The sequence below is a fragment of the Trematomus bernacchii genome, unplaced genomic scaffold (genome assembly GCF_902827165.1).
Source record: "Trematomus bernacchii unplaced genomic scaffold, fTreBer1.1, whole genome shotgun sequence".
NCBI lineage: Eukaryota > Metazoa > Chordata > Actinopteri > Perciformes > Nototheniidae > Trematomus > Trematomus bernacchii.
Window position 1 is genome coordinate 527,922 of NW_022987549.1, and position 19,466 is coordinate 547,387.

The 19,466-nt window shown below is 42.8% G+C and overlaps 1 protein-coding gene across 1 annotated transcript in view; it reads right to left on the reverse strand.

The window, feature by feature from the left end:
• Nucleotides 1–4,240: 4,240 nt before the first annotated feature.
• dnajc10 (DnaJ (Hsp40) homolog, subfamily C, member 10) overlaps nucleotides 4,241–19,466 on the reverse strand; it is a 44,256-nt gene continuing 29,030 nt past the window's right edge. Inside the window, exons 13-25 of the mRNA XM_034123666.1 lie at nucleotides 19,234–19,344; nucleotides 17,422–17,536; nucleotides 16,642–16,775; nucleotides 11,611–11,727; nucleotides 10,293–10,394; nucleotides 8,868–8,928; nucleotides 6,937–7,031; nucleotides 6,656–6,789; nucleotides 6,021–6,074; nucleotides 5,769–5,916; nucleotides 5,127–5,249; nucleotides 4,848–4,955; nucleotides 4,241–4,760 (exon numbers count right to left, since the gene is read on the reverse strand). Coding sequence (XP_033979557.1) covers nucleotides 4,749–4,760; nucleotides 4,848–4,955; nucleotides 5,127–5,249; nucleotides 5,769–5,916; nucleotides 6,021–6,074; nucleotides 6,656–6,789; nucleotides 6,937–7,031; nucleotides 8,868–8,928; nucleotides 10,293–10,394; nucleotides 11,611–11,727; nucleotides 16,642–16,775; nucleotides 17,422–17,536; nucleotides 19,234–19,344 — 1,314 coding nt within the window. The 3' untranslated portion in view covers nucleotides 4,241–4,748. The remainder of the gene's footprint in view (nucleotides 4,761–4,847; nucleotides 4,956–5,126; nucleotides 5,250–5,768; nucleotides 5,917–6,020; nucleotides 6,075–6,655; nucleotides 6,790–6,936; nucleotides 7,032–8,867; nucleotides 8,929–10,292; nucleotides 10,395–11,610; nucleotides 11,728–16,641; nucleotides 16,776–17,421; nucleotides 17,537–19,233; nucleotides 19,345–19,466) is intronic.

Genomic DNA, 19,466 nt, shown 5'->3' on the forward strand with positions numbered 1-19,466 from the left:
AAGAGAAAAATGTTTTTGTGGATTTACTGCTATTACACCTCCTTATCCTCCTCCTCCTCCTCTCTCCTCCTCTTCTCTCCTGCATGTTGACTGACTGAAAACACACCTGGTGTTGGTAAAAGGTGTGTGTGTTCATGCAGTCTCTATAGTGGATCTATTCATGTTGCTGAATGCTGACACAGCACATACTGAAACACACAGAATAGGACTGAGCTGCGTTAAAGCTGCAGGGAGTCCTGATTCAACACTAGAGGGCGGAAAGGAGGCAGAAAACACGCATTGACACGAAATTAAGAAGCAGAGAACGCCAGTCCAATACTTTACTTTAGCTCAGTGTTCTGTGGTGTTTTTAGCTCAGATTTTGCCTCATTTTCATCTTATTTACAGCCCTTGTTTGATCCAACGTTGTGTATGGCTGTAGCCCTTGTTTGGTTCAGGCCTCATTGGTGTTTAGTTGTGTTTTAATCCAATTCTCTGGTGGTGTTTCGTGTTTCTTTTTAGCGCTGCTTAAGTCTAACAATCTGCAGTGTTGTCCAGTATTCATTGGTGTTGATCTCTGGTTCTATACTATAATTGGGGGCCTTATATTCTGTGGTAATTTAGCCCTGGTTTGGTCAGTTAGTTAATGGTGTTTCAGCCCTGTTTTTGCATTGGTTTAGTATAGTATTCACTGGTGTTTTAGCCCTGATTAGATCCAATGTTTTGTGGTGATTTAGCCCTTTTGGGGTCCAATACTCTATGGTGTTTAAGCCCTGGTTCGGTCCAAAAAAATGTGGTATGTCTGATTTGGTCCATTTCTTTTAATGGTGTTTTAGCCCTGGTTTGGTCCAATATTTGGTGGAGCTTTAGCACTGGGTTTTGTTGGCATATTATCCCTGTTTGGTCCATTATGCTGCTTTGTTCTAGCCCTGGTTTGCCCAGTACACATTGGTTTGGTGACCAAATATTCTCTGGAGGTTTAGCCCTGGTTCGGTCAGATATTCTGTTGTTTTGTCAAATATTGAGTATTTTGCCATGGTTTGGTCCATTACTTAGTGCATCTAGGGTCCATTTCCAACTTTGGTCAATTGTTGTTCTATGTACAAAGTGTTTAGAAAAACAAAAACGTGGTTGTTGTTGATCGGCCGTGTGAAACTTCACATCTGTTGATCGGAGAAACAGAAAACCCTTGTTATCCAACACAAACACGCACAAGCAGAGCTACACACACACACACACACACACACACACACACACACACACACACACACACACACACACACACACACACACACACACACACACACACACACACACACACACACACACACACACACACACACACACACACACACTCAGTAACACCAGGTTGGTTCCCACAATACCTTGGCCAGTGTTTGTCCAACTCGCTCCATTTCACATCATGAAACAATAGAGCCTAACACACAGTAAGTGGTTCCAGTGGTTCCAGTGGTTTCAGTGGTTTATGGAGCAATGCTGCGTCAATGCTGACCTCCAGCTGCCCACAAAACACAGGGAGAGAAGGAGGAAGGAGGGAAGGAGGAGGGAGGGTGAGGAAGGGAGGGAGGGATATACAGAAATGTCCTGATCCTATAATACTCAGAAGTGGAAAGTACATGAAGGTCATTCAGATAATTACAGTACGGGGGAACATTTTTTAAGATGTGGTGTTTTAGCAGAATATTTCCACTGTAGGTTTGTTTTCTCCTGGTTCAGTGGTTTAGCCCCAGTTTGGGTGGTTTCCAACAGTGTTTCAGCCCTCTTTTGATACAATACTTACTGGTGTTTTAGCCTTGGGTTGGTCTTCTGTCCTGTTGGTGTTTTAGCGCTGGTACAGTCCACCATTTCTAGTGATTTGTGTAGTTTTCATTGGTGGTTTGGTCCAATATTTATTGCAGTTTTAAGTCATAGTTTGGTCCAATATTTGACAATCTTAAAGCCCCGGTTTGATGGCTGTAATTGTCCTAGTTTGGTCCAGTACTCAAGTCAGGTTTTAACCCTGGTTGCATCCAGTATTTGTTGTGTTTCTGCCCTGAGTGCTCTTAGATTCTCGTGTGTTGCAGTCACTGTTTTGTTCAACATGTTCTTGTGTTTCTGTACCAGTTTGGTCTAATTTTGACTTGTTCTTTAGCCCTGGTTTTGGTCTAATATTGACTTGTTGTTTAGCCCTGGTTTTGGTCTAATATTGACTTGTTGTTTAGCCCTGGTTTTGGTCTAATATTGACTTGTTCTTTGGCCCTGGTTTTGGTCTAATATTGACTTGTTCTTTAGCCCTGGTTTTGGTCTAATATTGCCCGGTGTTTTCGCCCTGGTTTGGTTATAGATTCTATGGTATTTTATCCTTGTTTTGGTCAAGTACTCATTGGGGTTTTTGCCCTGGTTTGGTTTATTATTTATATATATCCTTATCATGATGAATAGTAATAATCGGGTGATCATTCAACTTTTCGAGTACTATTATCATTTAAAATCATTCTAAAAATAACATTGACAAGCTTAGTCTAGCTACCTCTTTATTTCCAACACATTTTCCAGTTTCTCATGTTCTAGCCCTGGTTTGGTCCAATATCTGTTGATCTTTAACCCCCGGTTTGGCGTGTTGTAGGCCTAGTTTTGTGTAGCACTATCTGGTTGTGGTCTTAAATTCTCTGAAGTTGTTGTCACTGTTTTGTCCAACATGTTCTTGTGTTTTTGCATTTCACTGCAGACTGAGGCCAACATTCAGCCACCAGTTAAGAGTCTTCTCCCTCACATACACAGAGATCGTGCTCCAAAACAAAAACATATATATATTGTAACCGGACTGGGCAGATGAAGAGGAAAGTGGTAGTGCAGCAATCACGACAGAGGCAGTGTTCAAATCCAAAAAAGGCTTTATTGCTATCAAACTCAAAAATACCTTCCAAAGAACAAAGGCTAACGTAGCCGGGCCGCTAACCGACTTAGCAACACGTTTCCTTACACTGGGAGCCTCCTGCTCCCTCCATGTGCCTCACACAACTGAGCAACTCTGGGTGCTTTGTCTCCCTTGAGGGAGTGAATAGCACCAGGTGTGTGGGTCTCCACACCTGCTCCCAATACTGCTAATTGGGAGAGGGTGGCGCCACCTGTTGGGAATGTAGGCGCCTCCCACTACCCTGCGTCTCAGCCCCTTACAATATGTATATATATACTTTCCTCCAAATACAGAAAGTCAAACTCCCTGTTCTTTCCCTTAATCTCATCAAAAGCCTGGACCATAGTGCCTTATGACTTCAGTGTCACACTCGTCTGTGTTGGATGTGTGTGTTACATGTTGTGATCATGGAGCCCTGGTTTCTGTTGTGTGATTGTGACGTGCTATATGTGACATGTACGTAGTAACGTGTGTTGTTTGCATTGTATTGTTCTCTTTGGTCCTTTCGCCTCTATCTACTTGTCTTTCATCCTTTCTTTCTAACTAATGCTGTTGATGTGTTGATTTCAAAAAGCTGTCTATTATCATCTGGCCGGGGACAACAGCTGGAAATGATCAATGTTGGCTAAAGCTGCTCCATTTACTGTTTTCTGTGGCAGTTGATCAATGGGGAAATACACTAAACTAAAACAGAGTGCAATGGTTTTCAATCCAGCCGGCTGCTCTTCCAACCATCCAACCCAGCAGCAGCTCAGCAGCCCCCTCTATAAAGTGTTTACCATTGAACAGTGTGATGTATATCATAATGTCCGCAGTGTTGTGTTGAAACTCACTCTTGTAAAAGCTCCAGAGTTCAGTTTCTTCCTGGGTTTCCCCCCCCCCCCCCCCCTCATGTCAAATGTATTGTCTGTCCATAGCCTTTATGTGCCTTGTATCTATTCTAATATTATATTTTGTTGTAATGTTATGTTCGTTGTGAAGCACTTTGGCAAACCCTCTGTTTTTAGAAATAAAGTGGATTGGGTTGTTTCTCTCAACAGAGCAACAGTGACCCCTGCTGGTTCAACTGGAATCACACAACCATGACACACTTCAGGGGTCTGCAGTCTTTCTATTAAAGGGGTCACTTTAGTACATTATCTCAGAATAATCAGTATAGCATTTCACTTAATGTCCAATATAAATGTCCTCATTTCATAAAACAGCAACTAGAGAGTGAATTTTTGCATTTTTGCTTAAACAATGAACAGAATAGTTGGCCATTTATTTATTAAAAGCCTAATTTCTTCAGTTTTTAATGAACATTTTGGAGATATTTGTATTAAAAAATGATGAAAACTGGAGTAAAGTTTGTAAAAGTGATGTGACTGTTTAAATAATTTAACAGAAACACCATTTTATTCAGAAGGTTTCTACATGTACAATAAAATACAACACTACGCCAACAGGAGTGTGTGTCGGAGTGTGTGTGTGTGTGTGTGTGTGTGTGTGTGTGTGTGTGTGTTTCTCAGTAACAAGTCCAGTATACAGTGTCCTCCAGTTTTACTTCATAGAGTAAATACAAACAATGGAGACAAAAATAAAAAACAAAAAGGCAAAAAAGTGTTCAGTACAGTCAACACAGCAGGAAACGGTCCGTGTGTGTGTGTGTGTGTGTGTGTGTGTGTGTGTGTGTGTGTGTGTGTGTGTGTGTGTGTGTGTGTGTGTGTGTGTGTGTGTGTGTTATAGCTGAGGTCTTCTTAAGGAGTGTTCCCTGACTGGTCATTGTGCTGGACCAATCATATCCACCGCTGTCCCTCCTCGTCCAATCAGACTGCTGCTCTCTCTCTCTCACAGCAGCACCATGAGGTCATCAGAGCTCGTCCTACGGAGAGAAAAAAAAATGTAAAACATCGGTCGGATTTGAAATGTTTCCGATTTCTTTTTAGATTTGACCTGAACGGAGACTCACCTTGTTTTTGTTTTGTAACCGTGGCGCCAGCTTCTGTAGTCGCTGTGTGATGATGTCATCGATCACGTTAGCATCGCGGCTATTGATGTACTCCCCGCTGTGTTCATGCTGCCAAAACACACATCCAAATCATCCTCTCATAAATGAAGCAAAAGTTAAAGCATTTGATTTTCAATACGGTGTGTGTGTGTGTGTGTGTGTGTGTGTGTGTGTGTGTGTGTGTGTGTGTGTGTGTGTGTGTGTGTGTGTGTGTGTGTGTGTGTGTGTGTGTTTGTTTACCCTCCGTGTCCCCAGGTATGGGTAGAATCTGACGGTGGGGTAAGCTGTGATCCCGGCTGATTGACAGGTCTGATGGTGAGCCTGACAGTCAACTTTCCCTGCTCGGACCCTCCCTTTAAGAGACTGCACACACACACACACACACACACACACACACACACACACACACACACACACACACACACACACACACACACACACACACACACACACACACACACACACACACCACACACACACACACACACACACACACACACACACACACACACACACACACACACACACACACACACACACACACCACACACACACACACACACACACACACACACACACACACACACACACACACACACACACACACACACACACACACACACACACACACACACACGCCATTTAATTTAACGTTCACATGTTTCTATAAGCATTTTAAAGTATCCTGTATCATTCCATTTACTCGTATAGCACTATTTCTGTTTCATCTGTTCTATGTCCTAAATATATTCATGTTGCTCTGTTGGAGGAGCCTGGGACTTCAGTTTGTCATTGAGATATCTACCCTGTAGCTGCTGAGCTCATGATGATGAAGCCTTGAAACTTGAAACTTAAAGATTAGATAAGATGGTGTGTTCTCACCCGAGCCAGGATTTCAAACTCGGGGGCGAAGTGTTGGCAGGGTCCGCACCACGGAGCGTAGAAGTCCAGAACCCAGTGATCCTGACCCGACAGAACCTGAGACCTGAAGGAGTCTGGAGAGAGATCCACTGACACCCTGGGGAGAGAGCTACACACACACACACACACACGATCAATAACTACAAGAATACACATAAACACTATTGTTGATTCTTTGATGATATAGTAATAAGACGCTGAAAAGTTTCTCACCTCAGGGCCCAGGATCTCAGAGAGTGTGCGTCTCTGTGCCAGCCATTATAAGTCCTGAGGACACACACACACACACACACACACACACACACACACACAACCACACACCACACACACACACACACACACACACACACACACACACACACACACACACACACACACACACACACACACACACCACACACACACACACACACACACACACACACACAACACACACACACACACACACACACACACACACACACACACACACACACACACACACACACACACACACACACCTCATTTTAAATCCTCCACAATGTTATTCTCTCATACTGCCTGTGCTGCAGCACCTCTTTTCACCCTCTGTCTGAAACCAGAGCCCAGTCTGCTCTGATTGGTTAGCTGTCCCGCCCCTTAGCCTATCACGTACAATGTGTTGGAGCTCTAGCCAATCGGAGCACAAGTGTGACAAAGTAGTGTCACGATGCTCCCAACATGCACTGCAGAGTGTCAGTACTTACAAATTCAGTGTTTTAAAGTGTGTTTCATAGGTTTCTTATACAGTATCAATGTTTTAAGTGTGTGTTACATACAGAATGAGTGTGTTTGAGGTGTGTTGAGTGTGTTTGAGGTGTGTTACGTACGTGTAGCGGTCTGCGTTGCGGGGGTCTCCGAGGTACAGGCGGATCTCAGGGTACGCTCTCACTCCCTGAGTCTGACAGAACGTCTGGAAACGTTTACAATCCACCGAGCCCACCTGAATCTGACCAGAGAGCATCTGAAGGGAGGCAGACAGGGTTTAGTGGATTTAGTGTGTGTGTGTGTGTGTGTGTGTGTGTGTGAGTGTGAGTGTGTGTGTGAGTGTGAGTGTGAGTGTGAGTGTGAGTGTGAGTGTGAGTGTGAGTGTGTGTGTGTGTGTGTGTACCCTGGCCATGCGTCTCCACTCGGGGATCAGAGCCTGGCAGGGTCCGCACCACGGAGCGTAGAAATCCACCGCCCAGAGCTGCCCCCCCCCTCGACCTGAGACAACAACACAGAGGCTCTTTAGAATAATAAACAACAACAGTGGTAGTAAACATACTGGAGTAGTGGGTTTTAAAGACACACAGGCTGCATACTGAGACCCCGAGAACTGGAGACAACACGCAGCTTATCTGTAAATCAAACTGGTTTCAAAATAAATGTCTGCGCTCTCTGTTCGTTGAAACATTTTGCAGCTGCAACATGTTTGTTTAAATACGCAAAACATTGACTTGAAAGTGTTTACTTGAATGAACTGGCCACATGTCAGGTTCAGGTCAGGCTCAGAGTATGAGTCCAAAAAGAGGCAGAATTATCTGAACGTTAACCTTTCCTCCGGGCAAATTCTCAACTGAGAGCTGGGATCTCAAATATTTCTTTGAGCGTGAATTTAAAAAGGTTTCCGTCTCTGGTTTTTCACTACAAGTACTTTAATAATAATAATAATAATAATAAATGTATTTTACAGGTGCTCAAAGTCGCTTTACAGAGGCAGTACAAAAGGACAACAAATACATATAGTAAAAGTCACATTAAGATCAAGCAATAAAACAACAATCATATATTAAAAAATTATAAAATTCCCCAAAAATAATGTGATTATTGTGTTTTTGTCCTGCGTTCATTAAAATATCTATTAAAATGGAACAATACAACTCCAAAAAGATGCAAAACTAGATAAAAACAAGGGTAAAGGCAACCTGACCACCAACAGGCCAGGCCCCTGTACTACGAAGCCGGATTTTCGCTTAGCGGCTGACTTCAGGGAAAACTCGGGCTTTCCGGTCCTACGACGCTGGTTCTCTTTTAAGCGGGCTAGATCTCCATGGTAACTTATGCTGAGCGGCAAACCTCCTCGGGAGCAGGTTAGGTTGCAGGCTAAGAGATCAAGTCAGTGAAAGCACCGCCTGCTGACCAATCAGAGCTCCGTGTGCGGAGTTTAAAGCGATCAATTCATATTACAGGATAGAGGAAATACAGAAAAACTGCCGTTGCAGGAAAGACGGCCGGCCAAAATCAACTGACTGTGTGAACGTGAAAATTAATAGAATATCCCCTCCCATCTTCAGAGCAATCTGACTATTATAATATTAGCGTTAAGAAAGCTTACTTAAATATCTGCCACAACATAAGTAACCGGATCAGAGTAACATTACGTACAGTCCGCGGCACTGTGAGTGCAGACGTCGATGTGTCCCATTATCATTCATATCATATCACATCATAATGTATCATATATTTCCTTATCTGAGTCAGCTGAGCCGTATCTGGCCGTGCAACACTCACAGTGTCACATACTGGATGCAGAAGTATTATTTTAAGCGACACATTAAGTTGACGAAACACTCGAGTCAAATGTAATTAAAGTCAGATCCACTCGTGTCTTGGACGGGGCAGTGATTTCATAAACCTGTTAATGTACGCATTCAAACACTTTTTCTTTTACCAGCTGTATTCACCTTGCAGGTGCAGCTATGTGGCTTTGATCCTGGATAAAGTGTTTAAGTCATGGATGTTTAAAGTTTAACTTCTTCATATTTGACTAATATTATAGTTGACTTTTCATTCAGGAAGTATGACGCTGCGCTGTCAGTACGCTTGTCCATGTTTGTGATTGGTCGAATGCTCCAAATACCACCCCTTTCATGTGAACGCGCACCTAACTAGATAGGACACGGCTGGCTTGAGCGATCCACTTGATAACCAGCGTCGTAGTACAGTTTAGCCAGAGCGCGTATGTTTTGGATTGGGCCAACCGGCTAACTCAAACATATCCAGGTTAGGTTGAACCAGCTTCGTAGTACAGGCCTCTGGAAGCACAAAGGGTTTGTTTACCTTTCACTCGCTCGTTGAAGCTGTCTGGATCCAGAACCATCACAGACGGGTTCACCAGGTCCTGCAGAGACACAGAGAGAATACTTCTTCTTTACAGAGTGAGGATGCAACCTGTTGTAGGTTAAACCAGCGGTTCCCAACCTGTGGGCCGTGGCCCCCTAGTGGTCCGCGAAGGTATTGCAATTGGGCCGCCAAATAATTATTTAATATTTTGTACAGGCTAAAGACACAAACATGGACATAACATTAACATATAAGAGATAACATTCCCATCTCAGACAAGAACTAAACAAAAACGGAAGAAATAAAGATTGTTTCCAAAATAAATGGTATTTGTAATCTACTCTTCAAACCCCTTAAATGAAGATTACTCCTTGATTGACTTTTAAAAATATGTATTTTATCCAGAAGAATAGTTGTATTTATTAACTGAGTGCGGTCTTCATCTAAAAGCCTAAATAAAATATGAAAGGGTGTAAATGTAAATTCAATATTTGCCGCCAAATAATTTGCAAAACATGATTTGTGTGGAAACATATGTTTGTCAATCTTAAAAAATAATTTCCATGTCAAAAAAGTCACAGTTTGTCGTAAAACTGTTGAAATATAAGACTATGAAAAATACGCAACTAGAAAGACTACAAATCCCAGAGTCCCGGTCCCGCATGCTGGCTCTTAGGAACCGACTAACTCCCCTTGTGTGTATGTACAGCTCTCAACATGCCCAGACTTGGAGTGATTTTCACCTCTTTTTATACTTTTCGCCTCATTCTGAAAGAAAGAAGTGAAATGTGCCAACGTGACGGCCGTCTTGGTGTGTGGTGCGAGACGGGAGAGGTAGTTCATTGAGCGGTTTCACACAAACAAAAGTGTTACTTCACAGTTTTACGACACATTTTTATTTTTTTGACTTGCAATTATCTTTTAAATTGACAAACATCATGTGTGTAATTCGTGGCTCAATTCAAACGGGATGGAAAGATAATCTTTCTCTCCCCATTGACTTCAATACATACTTTTTCTGAAATAAGGTCCCATGGAGCTCAACCGGAAAGGGAGGGACTTCGCCTCTCTATTGTTTATGGTTGAATGTGGGCCGCGAAAAAAAATGTGATTCTTAAGTTGGCCCCGAGTTGAAAAAGGTTGGGAACCGCTGCTCTAAAGCACATATTGGGAAGGTAGCAGCAGTGAGATGTGAGTACGGTGAACACTATTGAACAGCTTCACTGCAGGTGTGGTTGGGTCTCAAAGAGAGAGTGACAATACTGCTGCTGTAAATGCATTCAATTTCAAATACAATGCAGGAAAAGTTAGAAATAAATAAGGCTTTAAATTGTGATTGGAGCACCTGAAGTAAGAATGACTTCCTGTGAGCAGAGGAAGCAGTAGAAGAAGAAAGAAGTGTGTATCGTGTTGTATTTGTACCTGTATGAACTCCAGGATGCCGTCGGCTGAATGCTGTCCTTCATACTCATGAACTGAGGAGCCGTTAAAGATCACGGTGGTGGGGTACGCCTGGATGTTATACTGAGGAACACACACACACACACACACACACACACACACACACACACACACACACACACACACACACACACACACACACACACACACACACACACACACACACACACCACACACACACACACACACACACACACACACACACACACACACACACACACACACACACACACACACACACACACACACACACACCAACTTGAGTCTGATTCATTCATAATGATTGGTCCATATATGCAGAGGTGGGAAGTAGTGGAGTACAAATACTTTGTTTATGTACTTAAGTACATGTTTCTGGTATCAGTACTTTACTCCACTACTTATTTTTCTGAGGACTTTTTACTTTTACTTCTTACATGTTGAACCCAAATACCTGTACTTTCTACTTCTTACATGTTGAACACAAACACCTGTACTTTCTACTTCTTACATGTTGAACACAAATACCTGTACTTTCTACTTCTTACATGTTGAACACAAATACCTGTACTTTCTACTTCTTACATGTTGAACTCAAATACCTGTACTTTCTACTTCTTACATGTTGAACCCAAATACCTGTACTTTCTACTTCTTACATGTTGAACCCAAATACCTGTACTTTCTACTTCTTACATGTTGAACACAAATACCTGTACTTTCTACTTCTTACATGTTGAACACTAATACCTGTACTTTCTACTTCTCACATTTCCCAAACAGGCTGGTTCCTTTAGTTTGAATGTGTGTTTGGTGGCGTGATCATTATTATTTAGAGTCATTGCGTGCCTATTGATTTGAACACGATCCGTGTATCCATCATTTCCTGGTCTTCTCTAAAGAAGAGGGACCAATGAAAACGTTGTCATGTTGCCGTTGTTCAGCATGGAAACATTCATTAGCTAACAATGACATTATTGTTCTATTAATATAAAGGGAGGTCAGGTACTCTTTAAAACAGCTGCTAGTTATGGGTACTTTTTACTGAAGTACATTTCAAAGCCCTCTTTACTTTTACTTGAGTAAAGAAGTTTAGTCAGTACTTCTACTTTTACCAGAGTATTTTTAAACACGAGTATCTGTACTTCTACTTGAGTAAAGGATGTGTGTACTTTTGCCATCTCTGTCCATATGTGTGTGTGAGTGTGAGTGTGAGTGTGAGTGTGAGTGTGAGTGTGTGTGTGTGTGTGTGTGTGTGTGTGTGTGTGTGTGTGTGTGTGTGTGTGTGTGTGTGTGTTACCATGGAGCACAGGTTCTGGTGGATGGTACAGTCCAGAGTGCCGAACTTCATCTGGCCGGCCAGCTGGATGGAAGCTTTCCTGAGTTCAGGAAGTAAGGCTCTGCACGGAGGACACCACTGAACACAGGATATTTAATTAATAAATTAATATTCGTCAAATCAAGACATGAAACACTAACAGAAATAGATGCAAAACAACTATAAAGTGATGAAAAATAACCCAAAATGTACGTAAATGAGGTGAAAAACATCATAAAAACACAAACAAAGTAATGTAAGATCACTAAATACACAAAAAGACACAAAACAGCTGCAATAAAACCTCTCTAAAGGCTCTCTGTTGTTTCTCTCATGCATGTCGTTTAAAAACTAGTTATTAAGGTAGTTTATTTTCCTCCTTTTGTCACCATACTAGCGTGCGATCAATGCTTCCTGTGTGTGTTTCTGTGTGTCACTGTGTGTGTTTCTGTGTGTCACTGTGTGTGTGTCACTGTGTGTGTTTCTGTGTGTCACTGTGTGTGTTTCTGTGTGTCACTGTGTGTGTTTCTGTGTGTCACTGTGTGTGTTTCTGTGTGTCACTGTGTGTGTTTCTGTGTGTGTTTCTGTGTGTCACTGTGTGTGTTTCTGTGTGTCACTGTGTGTGTTTCTGTGTGTCACTGTGTGTGTCACTGTGTGTGTTTCTGTGTGTCACTGTGTGTGTTTCTGTGTGTCACTGTGTGTGTTTCTGTGTGTCACTGTGTGTGTTTCTGTGTGTCACTGTGTGTGTTTCTGTGTGTCACTGTGTGTGTTTTCTGTGTGTCACTGTGTGTGTGTCACTGTGTGTGTTTCTGTGAGTCACTGTGTGTGTTTCTGTGTGTGTTTCTGTGTGTCACTGTGTGTGTTTCTGTGTGTCACTGTGTGTCACTGTGTGTGTTTCTGTGTGTCACTGTGTGTGTTTCTGTGTGTCACTGTGTGTGTCACTGTGTGTGTCACTGTGTGTGTCACAGTGTGTGTGTGTTTCTGTGTGTGTGTGTGTGTTTCTGTGTGTCACTGTGTGTGTTTCTGTGTGTCACTGTGTGTGTTTCTGTGTGTCACTGTGTGTGTTTCTGTGTGTCACTGTGTGTGTTTCTGTGTGTCACTGTGTGTGTTTCTGTGTGGTGTTTTCTGTGTGTCACTGTGTGTGTTTCTGTGTGTCACTGTTGTGTTTCTGTGTGTGTTTCTGTGTGTCACTGTGTGTGTTTCTGTGTGTCACTGTGTGTGTTTCTGTGTGTGTTTTCTGTGTGTCACTGTGTGTGTTTCTGTGTGTCACTGTGTGTGTTTCTGTGTGTCACTGTGTGTGTTTCTGTGTGTCACTGTGTGTGTTTCTGTGTGTCACTGTGTGTGTTTCTGTGTGTCACTGTGTGTGTTTCTGCGTGTCACTGTGTGTGTTTCTGTGTGTCACTGTGTGTGTCACTGTGTGTGTCACTGTGTGTGTCACAGTGTGTGTGTGTGTGTTTTTTTCTGTGTGTCACTGTGTGTGTTTCTGTGTGTCACTGTGTGTGTTTCTGTGTGTCACTGTGTGTGTTTCTGTGTGTCACTGTGTGTGTTTCTGTGTGTCACTGTGTGTGTTTCTGTGTGTCACTGTGTGTGTTTCTGTGTGTGTTTCTGTGTGTCACTGTGTGTGTTTCTGTGTGTCACTGTGTGTGTTTCTGTGTGTGTTTCTGTGTGTCACTGTGTGTGTTTCTGTGTGTCACTGTGTGTGTTTCTGTGTGTCACTGTGTGTGTTTCTGTGTGTCACTGTGTGTGTTTCTGTGTGTGTTTTCTGTGTGTCACTGTGTGTGTTTCTGTGTGTCACTGTGTGTGTTTCTGTGTGTGTTTCTGTGTGTCACTGTGTGTGTTTTCTGTGTGTCACTGTGTGTGTTTCTGTGTGTGTTTTCTGTGTGTCACTGTGTGTGTTTCTGTGTGTCACTGTGTGTGTTTCTGTGTGTCACTGTGTGTGTCACTGTGTGTGTCACAGTGTGTGTGTGTTTCTGTGTGTCACTGTGTGTGTTTCTGTGTGTCACTGTGTGTGTTTCTGTGTGTCACTGTGTGTGTTTCTGTGTGTCACTGTGTGTGTTCTGTGTGTCACTGTGTGTGTTTCTGTGTGTGTTTCTGTGTGTCACTGTGTGTGTTTCTGTGTGTCACTGTGTGTGTTTCTGTGTGTGTTTCTGTGTGTCACTGTGTGTGTTTCTGTGTGTCACTGTGTGTGTTTCTGTGTGTGTGTTTCTGTGTGTCACTGTGTGTGTTTCTGTGTGTCACTGTGTGTGTTTCTGTGTGTCACTGTGTGTGTTTCTGTGTGTCACTGTGTGTGTTTCTGTGTGTCACTGTGTGTGTTTCTGTGTGTCACTGTGTGTGTTTCTGCGTGTCACTGTGTGTGTTTCTGTGTGTCACTGTGTGTGTCACTGTGTGTGTCACTGTGTGTGTCACAGTGTGTGTGTGTTTCTGTGTGTCACTGTGTGTGTTTCTGTGTGTCACTGTGTGTGTTTCTGTGTGTCACTGTGTGTGTTTCTGTGTGTCACTGTGTGTGTTTCTGTGTGTCACTGTGTGTGTTTCTGTGTGTCACTGTGTGTGTTTCTGTGTGTGTTTCTGTGTGTCCACTGTGTGTGTTTCTGTGTGTCACTGTGTGTGTTTCTGTGTGTGTTTTCTGTGTGTCACTGTGTGTGTTTCTGTGTGTCACTGTGTGTGTTTCTGTGTGTCACTGTGTGTGTTTCTGTGTGTCACTGTGTGTGTTTCTGTGTGTGTTTTCTGTGTGTCACTGTGTGTGTTTCTGTGTGTCACTGTGTGTGTTTCTGTGTGTGTTTCTGTGTGTCACTGTGTGTGTTTCTGTGTGTCACTGTGTGTGTTTCTGTGTGTGTTTCTGTGTGTCACTGTGTGTGTTTCTGTGTGTCACTGTGTGTGTTTTCTGTGTGTCACTGTGTGTGTTTCTGTGTGTCACTGTGTGTGTTTCTGTGTGTCACTGTGTGTGTTTCTGCGTGTCACTGTGTGTGTGTTTCTGTGTGTCACTGTGTGTGTTTCTGTGTGTCCACTGTGTGTGTTTCTGTGTGTCACTGTGTGTGTTTCTGTGTGTGTTTCACTGTGTGTGTTTCTGTGTGTCACTGTGTGTGTTTCTGTGTGTCACTGTGTGTGTTCTGTGTGTGTTTGCTGTGTGTCACTGTGTGTGTTTCTGTGTGTCAACTGTGTGTGTTTCTGTGTGTGTTTCTGTGTGTTCACTGTGTGTGGTTTCTGTGTGTCACTGTGTGTATGTGGTTTTCTCGTGTGTCACTGTGTGTGTTTCTGTGTGTCAACTGTGTGTGTTCTGTGTGTCACTGTGATGTGTTTCTGTGTGTCACTGTGTGTGTTTCTGCTGTGTCACTGGTGTGTGTTTCTGTGTGTTCACTGTGTGTGTCCTGTGCGTGTCACAGTGTGTGTGTGGTTTCTGTGTGTCACTGTGGTGTGTCACTGTGGTGTCACGGTGTGTGTGTTTCTGTGTGTCCACTGTGTGTGGTGTTTCTGTGTGTCACTGATGTGTGTTTCTGTGTGTCACTGTGTGTGTTTCCTGATGTGTCACTGTGTGTGTTTCTGGTGCTCACTGTGTGTGTTTTCGATGTGTGTCACTGTGTGTGTTTCTGTGTGTCACTGTGTGTGTTTCTGTGTGTGTTTCCTGTGTGTCACTGTGGTGTGTTTCTGTGAGGCACTGTGTGGTGGTTTCTGTGTGTCACTGTGGTGTGTTTCTGTGTGTCACTGGTGTGTGTTGTCTGTGTGTGTTTCTGGTGTGTCGACTGTGTGTGTTTCTGTGTGTCACTGTGTGTGTTTCTGTGTGTGTTTCTGGTGTGATCACTGGTGTGTGTTTCTGTGTGTCACTGTGTGTGTTTTCTGTGTGTGTTTTCTTTCTGTGTGTCACTGGGTAGTGTTTCTGTGTGTCACTGTGTGTTGTTTCTGTGTGTCACTGGTGTGTTTGTTCTTCGTGTTCACTGTGGTGTGTTTTCTGTGTGGTCACTGTGTGTGTTCTGCGTGTACTTTCTGGTGTCACTGTGTGTGTGTTCTGTGTGTCACTGTGGTGGGTTTCTGTGTTTCATGTTGTTGTGTTTCTGTGTGTCACTGTGTGTGTTTCTGTGTGTCACTGTGTGTGTTTCTGTGTGTCACTGTGTGTGTTTCTGTGTGTCACTGTGTGTGTTTCTGTGTGTCACTGTGTGTATTTCTGTGTGTCACTGTGTGTCACTGTGTGTCACTGTGTGTGTTTCTGTGTGTCACTGTGTGTGTTTCTGTGTGTCACTGTGTGTGTGTTTCTGTGTGTCACTGTGTGTCACTGTGTGTCACTGTGTGTAGCAGGTGTGTCACTGTGTGTCACTGTGTGTGTTTCTGTGTGTCACTGTGTGTGTTTCTGTGTGTCACTGTGTGTCACTGTGTGTGTTTCTGTGTGTCACTGTGTGTGTTTCTGTGTGTGTTTCTGTGTGTCACTGTGTGTAGCAGGTGTGTCACTGTGTGTCACTGTGTGTCACTGTGTGTGTTTCTGTGTGTCACTGTGTGTGTTTCTGTGTGTCACTGTGTGTGTAGCAGGTGTGACACACAGCAGCCCTGAAGGTAAACAGAGCCGTGTGTGAATATAAACTATCTGAGGTTGACGTGGCGTTTCCTGCTGTGTATCTCAGGTGTGCTAAATGAGCATTCAATCCAATAACTAAGAAGGCTAAAAATGACATATTTGGGTCATAATGTATGTTACATTTCACAGAAAAGGACCAAAGTTGCACGGTCAATGGGAAGAAAATTCCTTTACTATATTTGGTGATTGCAGCGGTTGTTAGAACAGGAATTGGAAACTCGTTATTTCAGATTAGAGCAGTCTACGATTTGCATTTACTGAAGCATGAGTCTCAAAAAGAGGTATAATTAAAGTGAAATATATCAATTATTTTCATATTCTCAAGCACACACACACACACACACGCCCGCAAACACTAACACACATACACGCCTGCACACACACACACACACACACACACACAGACTTTCTATGTTCTGTTATCTTCAGAATAAAGAGATGATTTTACGAACCGGAGCGAAGAAGTCCACGAGCCAGGGCTCCTTCCTGTCTTTCTCTGAGGGGAAGTTATCCGGCCTCAGAGTGTTGACGTGAGCTCGAACGCTGTCCCGTGCAAAGCCCACGATGTTGTACAGCACGTCTTTACCTGCACACACACACAGGTTATACACAGGTTATACACACACACACACACACACACACACACACACACACACACACAGAGGCTATAAACACACAGGTTATAGGCAAGGCAAGTTTATTTATATAGCACCTTTCAACACAAGGAAATTCAAAGTGCTTTACAAAAATGAAAGACATTAGGAGCGTTAAGAAATAGTGCAGCAGAAACACATTATACACACACACACACACACAGGTCAAACACACAGAGGTTACAAACACAGGTCACACACACAGGTCACACACACACAGGTTATACAGACAGGGGGAGGTCCAGAGCTGAGTAAATGAGTCAATTGATCGAAAAGAAGACAATTAAACTGCAATTAATTAATAATATATTTGCTGTTTTTTTTTAATAAAGATCCATGTCTTTTAATCTGGCTTTTGACCAGTCGGGAAAAAAGACATACGGAGACGTCCTCTTCTGACTTACAGAAGCTGAATTGTGAGCAAATTACAGACGTTCTATAGGAAACTTGGTGGATTTATCAAGAGAATAATCAGCGACGTAAGCAATAGTGACAAAGATCATTAATATGGCTCAAAATGCAACAAAAAACCTGTATATTTATGAACATAAAATACTAAATAAAGACAGTTTTACTGACCGTGGTGGATCTCAAAGTCGTGGATCCCCATCCCTTTGAAGACGGCCACACAGGGTTTGTGGATGTAGAGAGACTGACACAACTTCAGATCTGATTTACAGTCCACTCTGCCCACCTGAGAGACAGGAGAGGACTCTTTAAAGCAGAGACACTACATACTGATATACACCTGAACATCAGCAGGAGAGGACTCTTTAAAGTAGAGACACTACATACTGATATACACCTGAACATCAGCAGGAGAGGACTCTTTAAAGTAGAGACACTACATACTGATATACACCTGAACATCAGCAGGAGAGGACTCTTTAAAGTAGAGACACTACATACTGATATACACCTGAACATCAGCAGGAGAGGACTCTTTAAAGTAGAGACACTACATACTGATATACACCTGAACATCAGCAGGAGAGGACTCTTTAAAATAGAGACACTACATACTGATATACACCTGAACATCAGCAGGAGAGGACTCTTTAAAGTAGAGACACTACATACTGATATACACCTGAACATCAGCAGGAGAGGACTCTTTAAAGTAGAGACACTACATACTGATATACATCTGAACATCAGCAGGAGAGGACTCTTTAAAGTAGAGACACTACATACTGATATACACCTGAACATCAGCAGGAGAGGACTCTTTAAAATAGAGACACTACATACTGATATACACCTGAACATCAGCAGGAGAGGACTCTTTAAAGTAGAGACACTACATACTGATATACACCTGAACATCAGCAGGAGAGGACTCTTTAAAGTAGAGACACTACATACTGATATACACCTGAACATCAGCAAGAGAGGACTCTTTAAAGTAGAGACACTACATACTGATATACACCTGAACATCAGCAGGAGAGGACTCTTTAAAGTAGAGACACTACATACTGATATACACCTGAACATCAGCAGGAGAGGACTCTTTAAAGTAGAGACACTACATACTGATATACACCTGAACATCAGGAGGAGAGGACTCTTTAAAGTAGAGACACTACATACTGATATACACCTGAACATCAGCAGGAGAGGACTCTTTAAAGTAGAGACACTACATACTGATATACACCTGAACATCAGCAGGAGAGGACTCTTTAAAGTAGAGACACTACATACTGATATACACCTGAACATCAGCAAGAGAGGACTCTTTAAAGTAGAGACACTACATACTGATATACACCTGAACATCAGCAGGAGAGGACTCTTTAAAGTAGAGACACTACATACTGATATACACCTGAACATCAGCAGGAGAGGACTCTTTAAAGTAGAGACACTACATACTGATATACACCTGAACATCAGCAGGAGAGGACTCTTTAAAGTAGAGACACTACATACTGATATACACCTGAACATCAGCAGGAGAGGACTCTTTAAAGTAGAGACACTACATACTGATATACACCTGAACATCAGGAGGAGAGGACTCTTTAAAGTAGAGACACTACATACTGATATACACCTGAACATCAGCAGGAGAGGACTCTTTAAAGTAGAGACACTACATACTGATATACACCTGAACATCAGCAGGAGAGGACTCTTTAAAGTAGAGACACTACATACTGATATACACCTGAACATCAGCAGGAGAGGACTCTTTAAAGTAGAGACACTACATACTGATATACACCTGAACATCAGCAGGAGAGGACTCTTTAAAGTAGAGACACTACATACTGATATACACCTGAACATCAGCAGGAGAGGACTCTTTAAAGTAGAGACACTACATACTGATATACACCTGAACATCAGCAGGAGAGGACTCTTTAAAGTAGAGACAGACAGTACCTGTATGTGATCTCCTTGTAGGAAAGCCTGTAGCTTCTTGTACTCGTTGGAGGCGGGGCTTTTCTCTCCAAACGTGAAACTGACCAACCAGCGATGATGGGCCAACTTCCTCTGGAGACAGGAAGTAACAACAGGAAGTAGATTGATATGATATAAAGTGTATGTGTGTATCTAAAAGCAACAGAAGCTAATCTGACTGTGTGTGTATTAGTGTGTGTGAGAGAGAGAGAAAG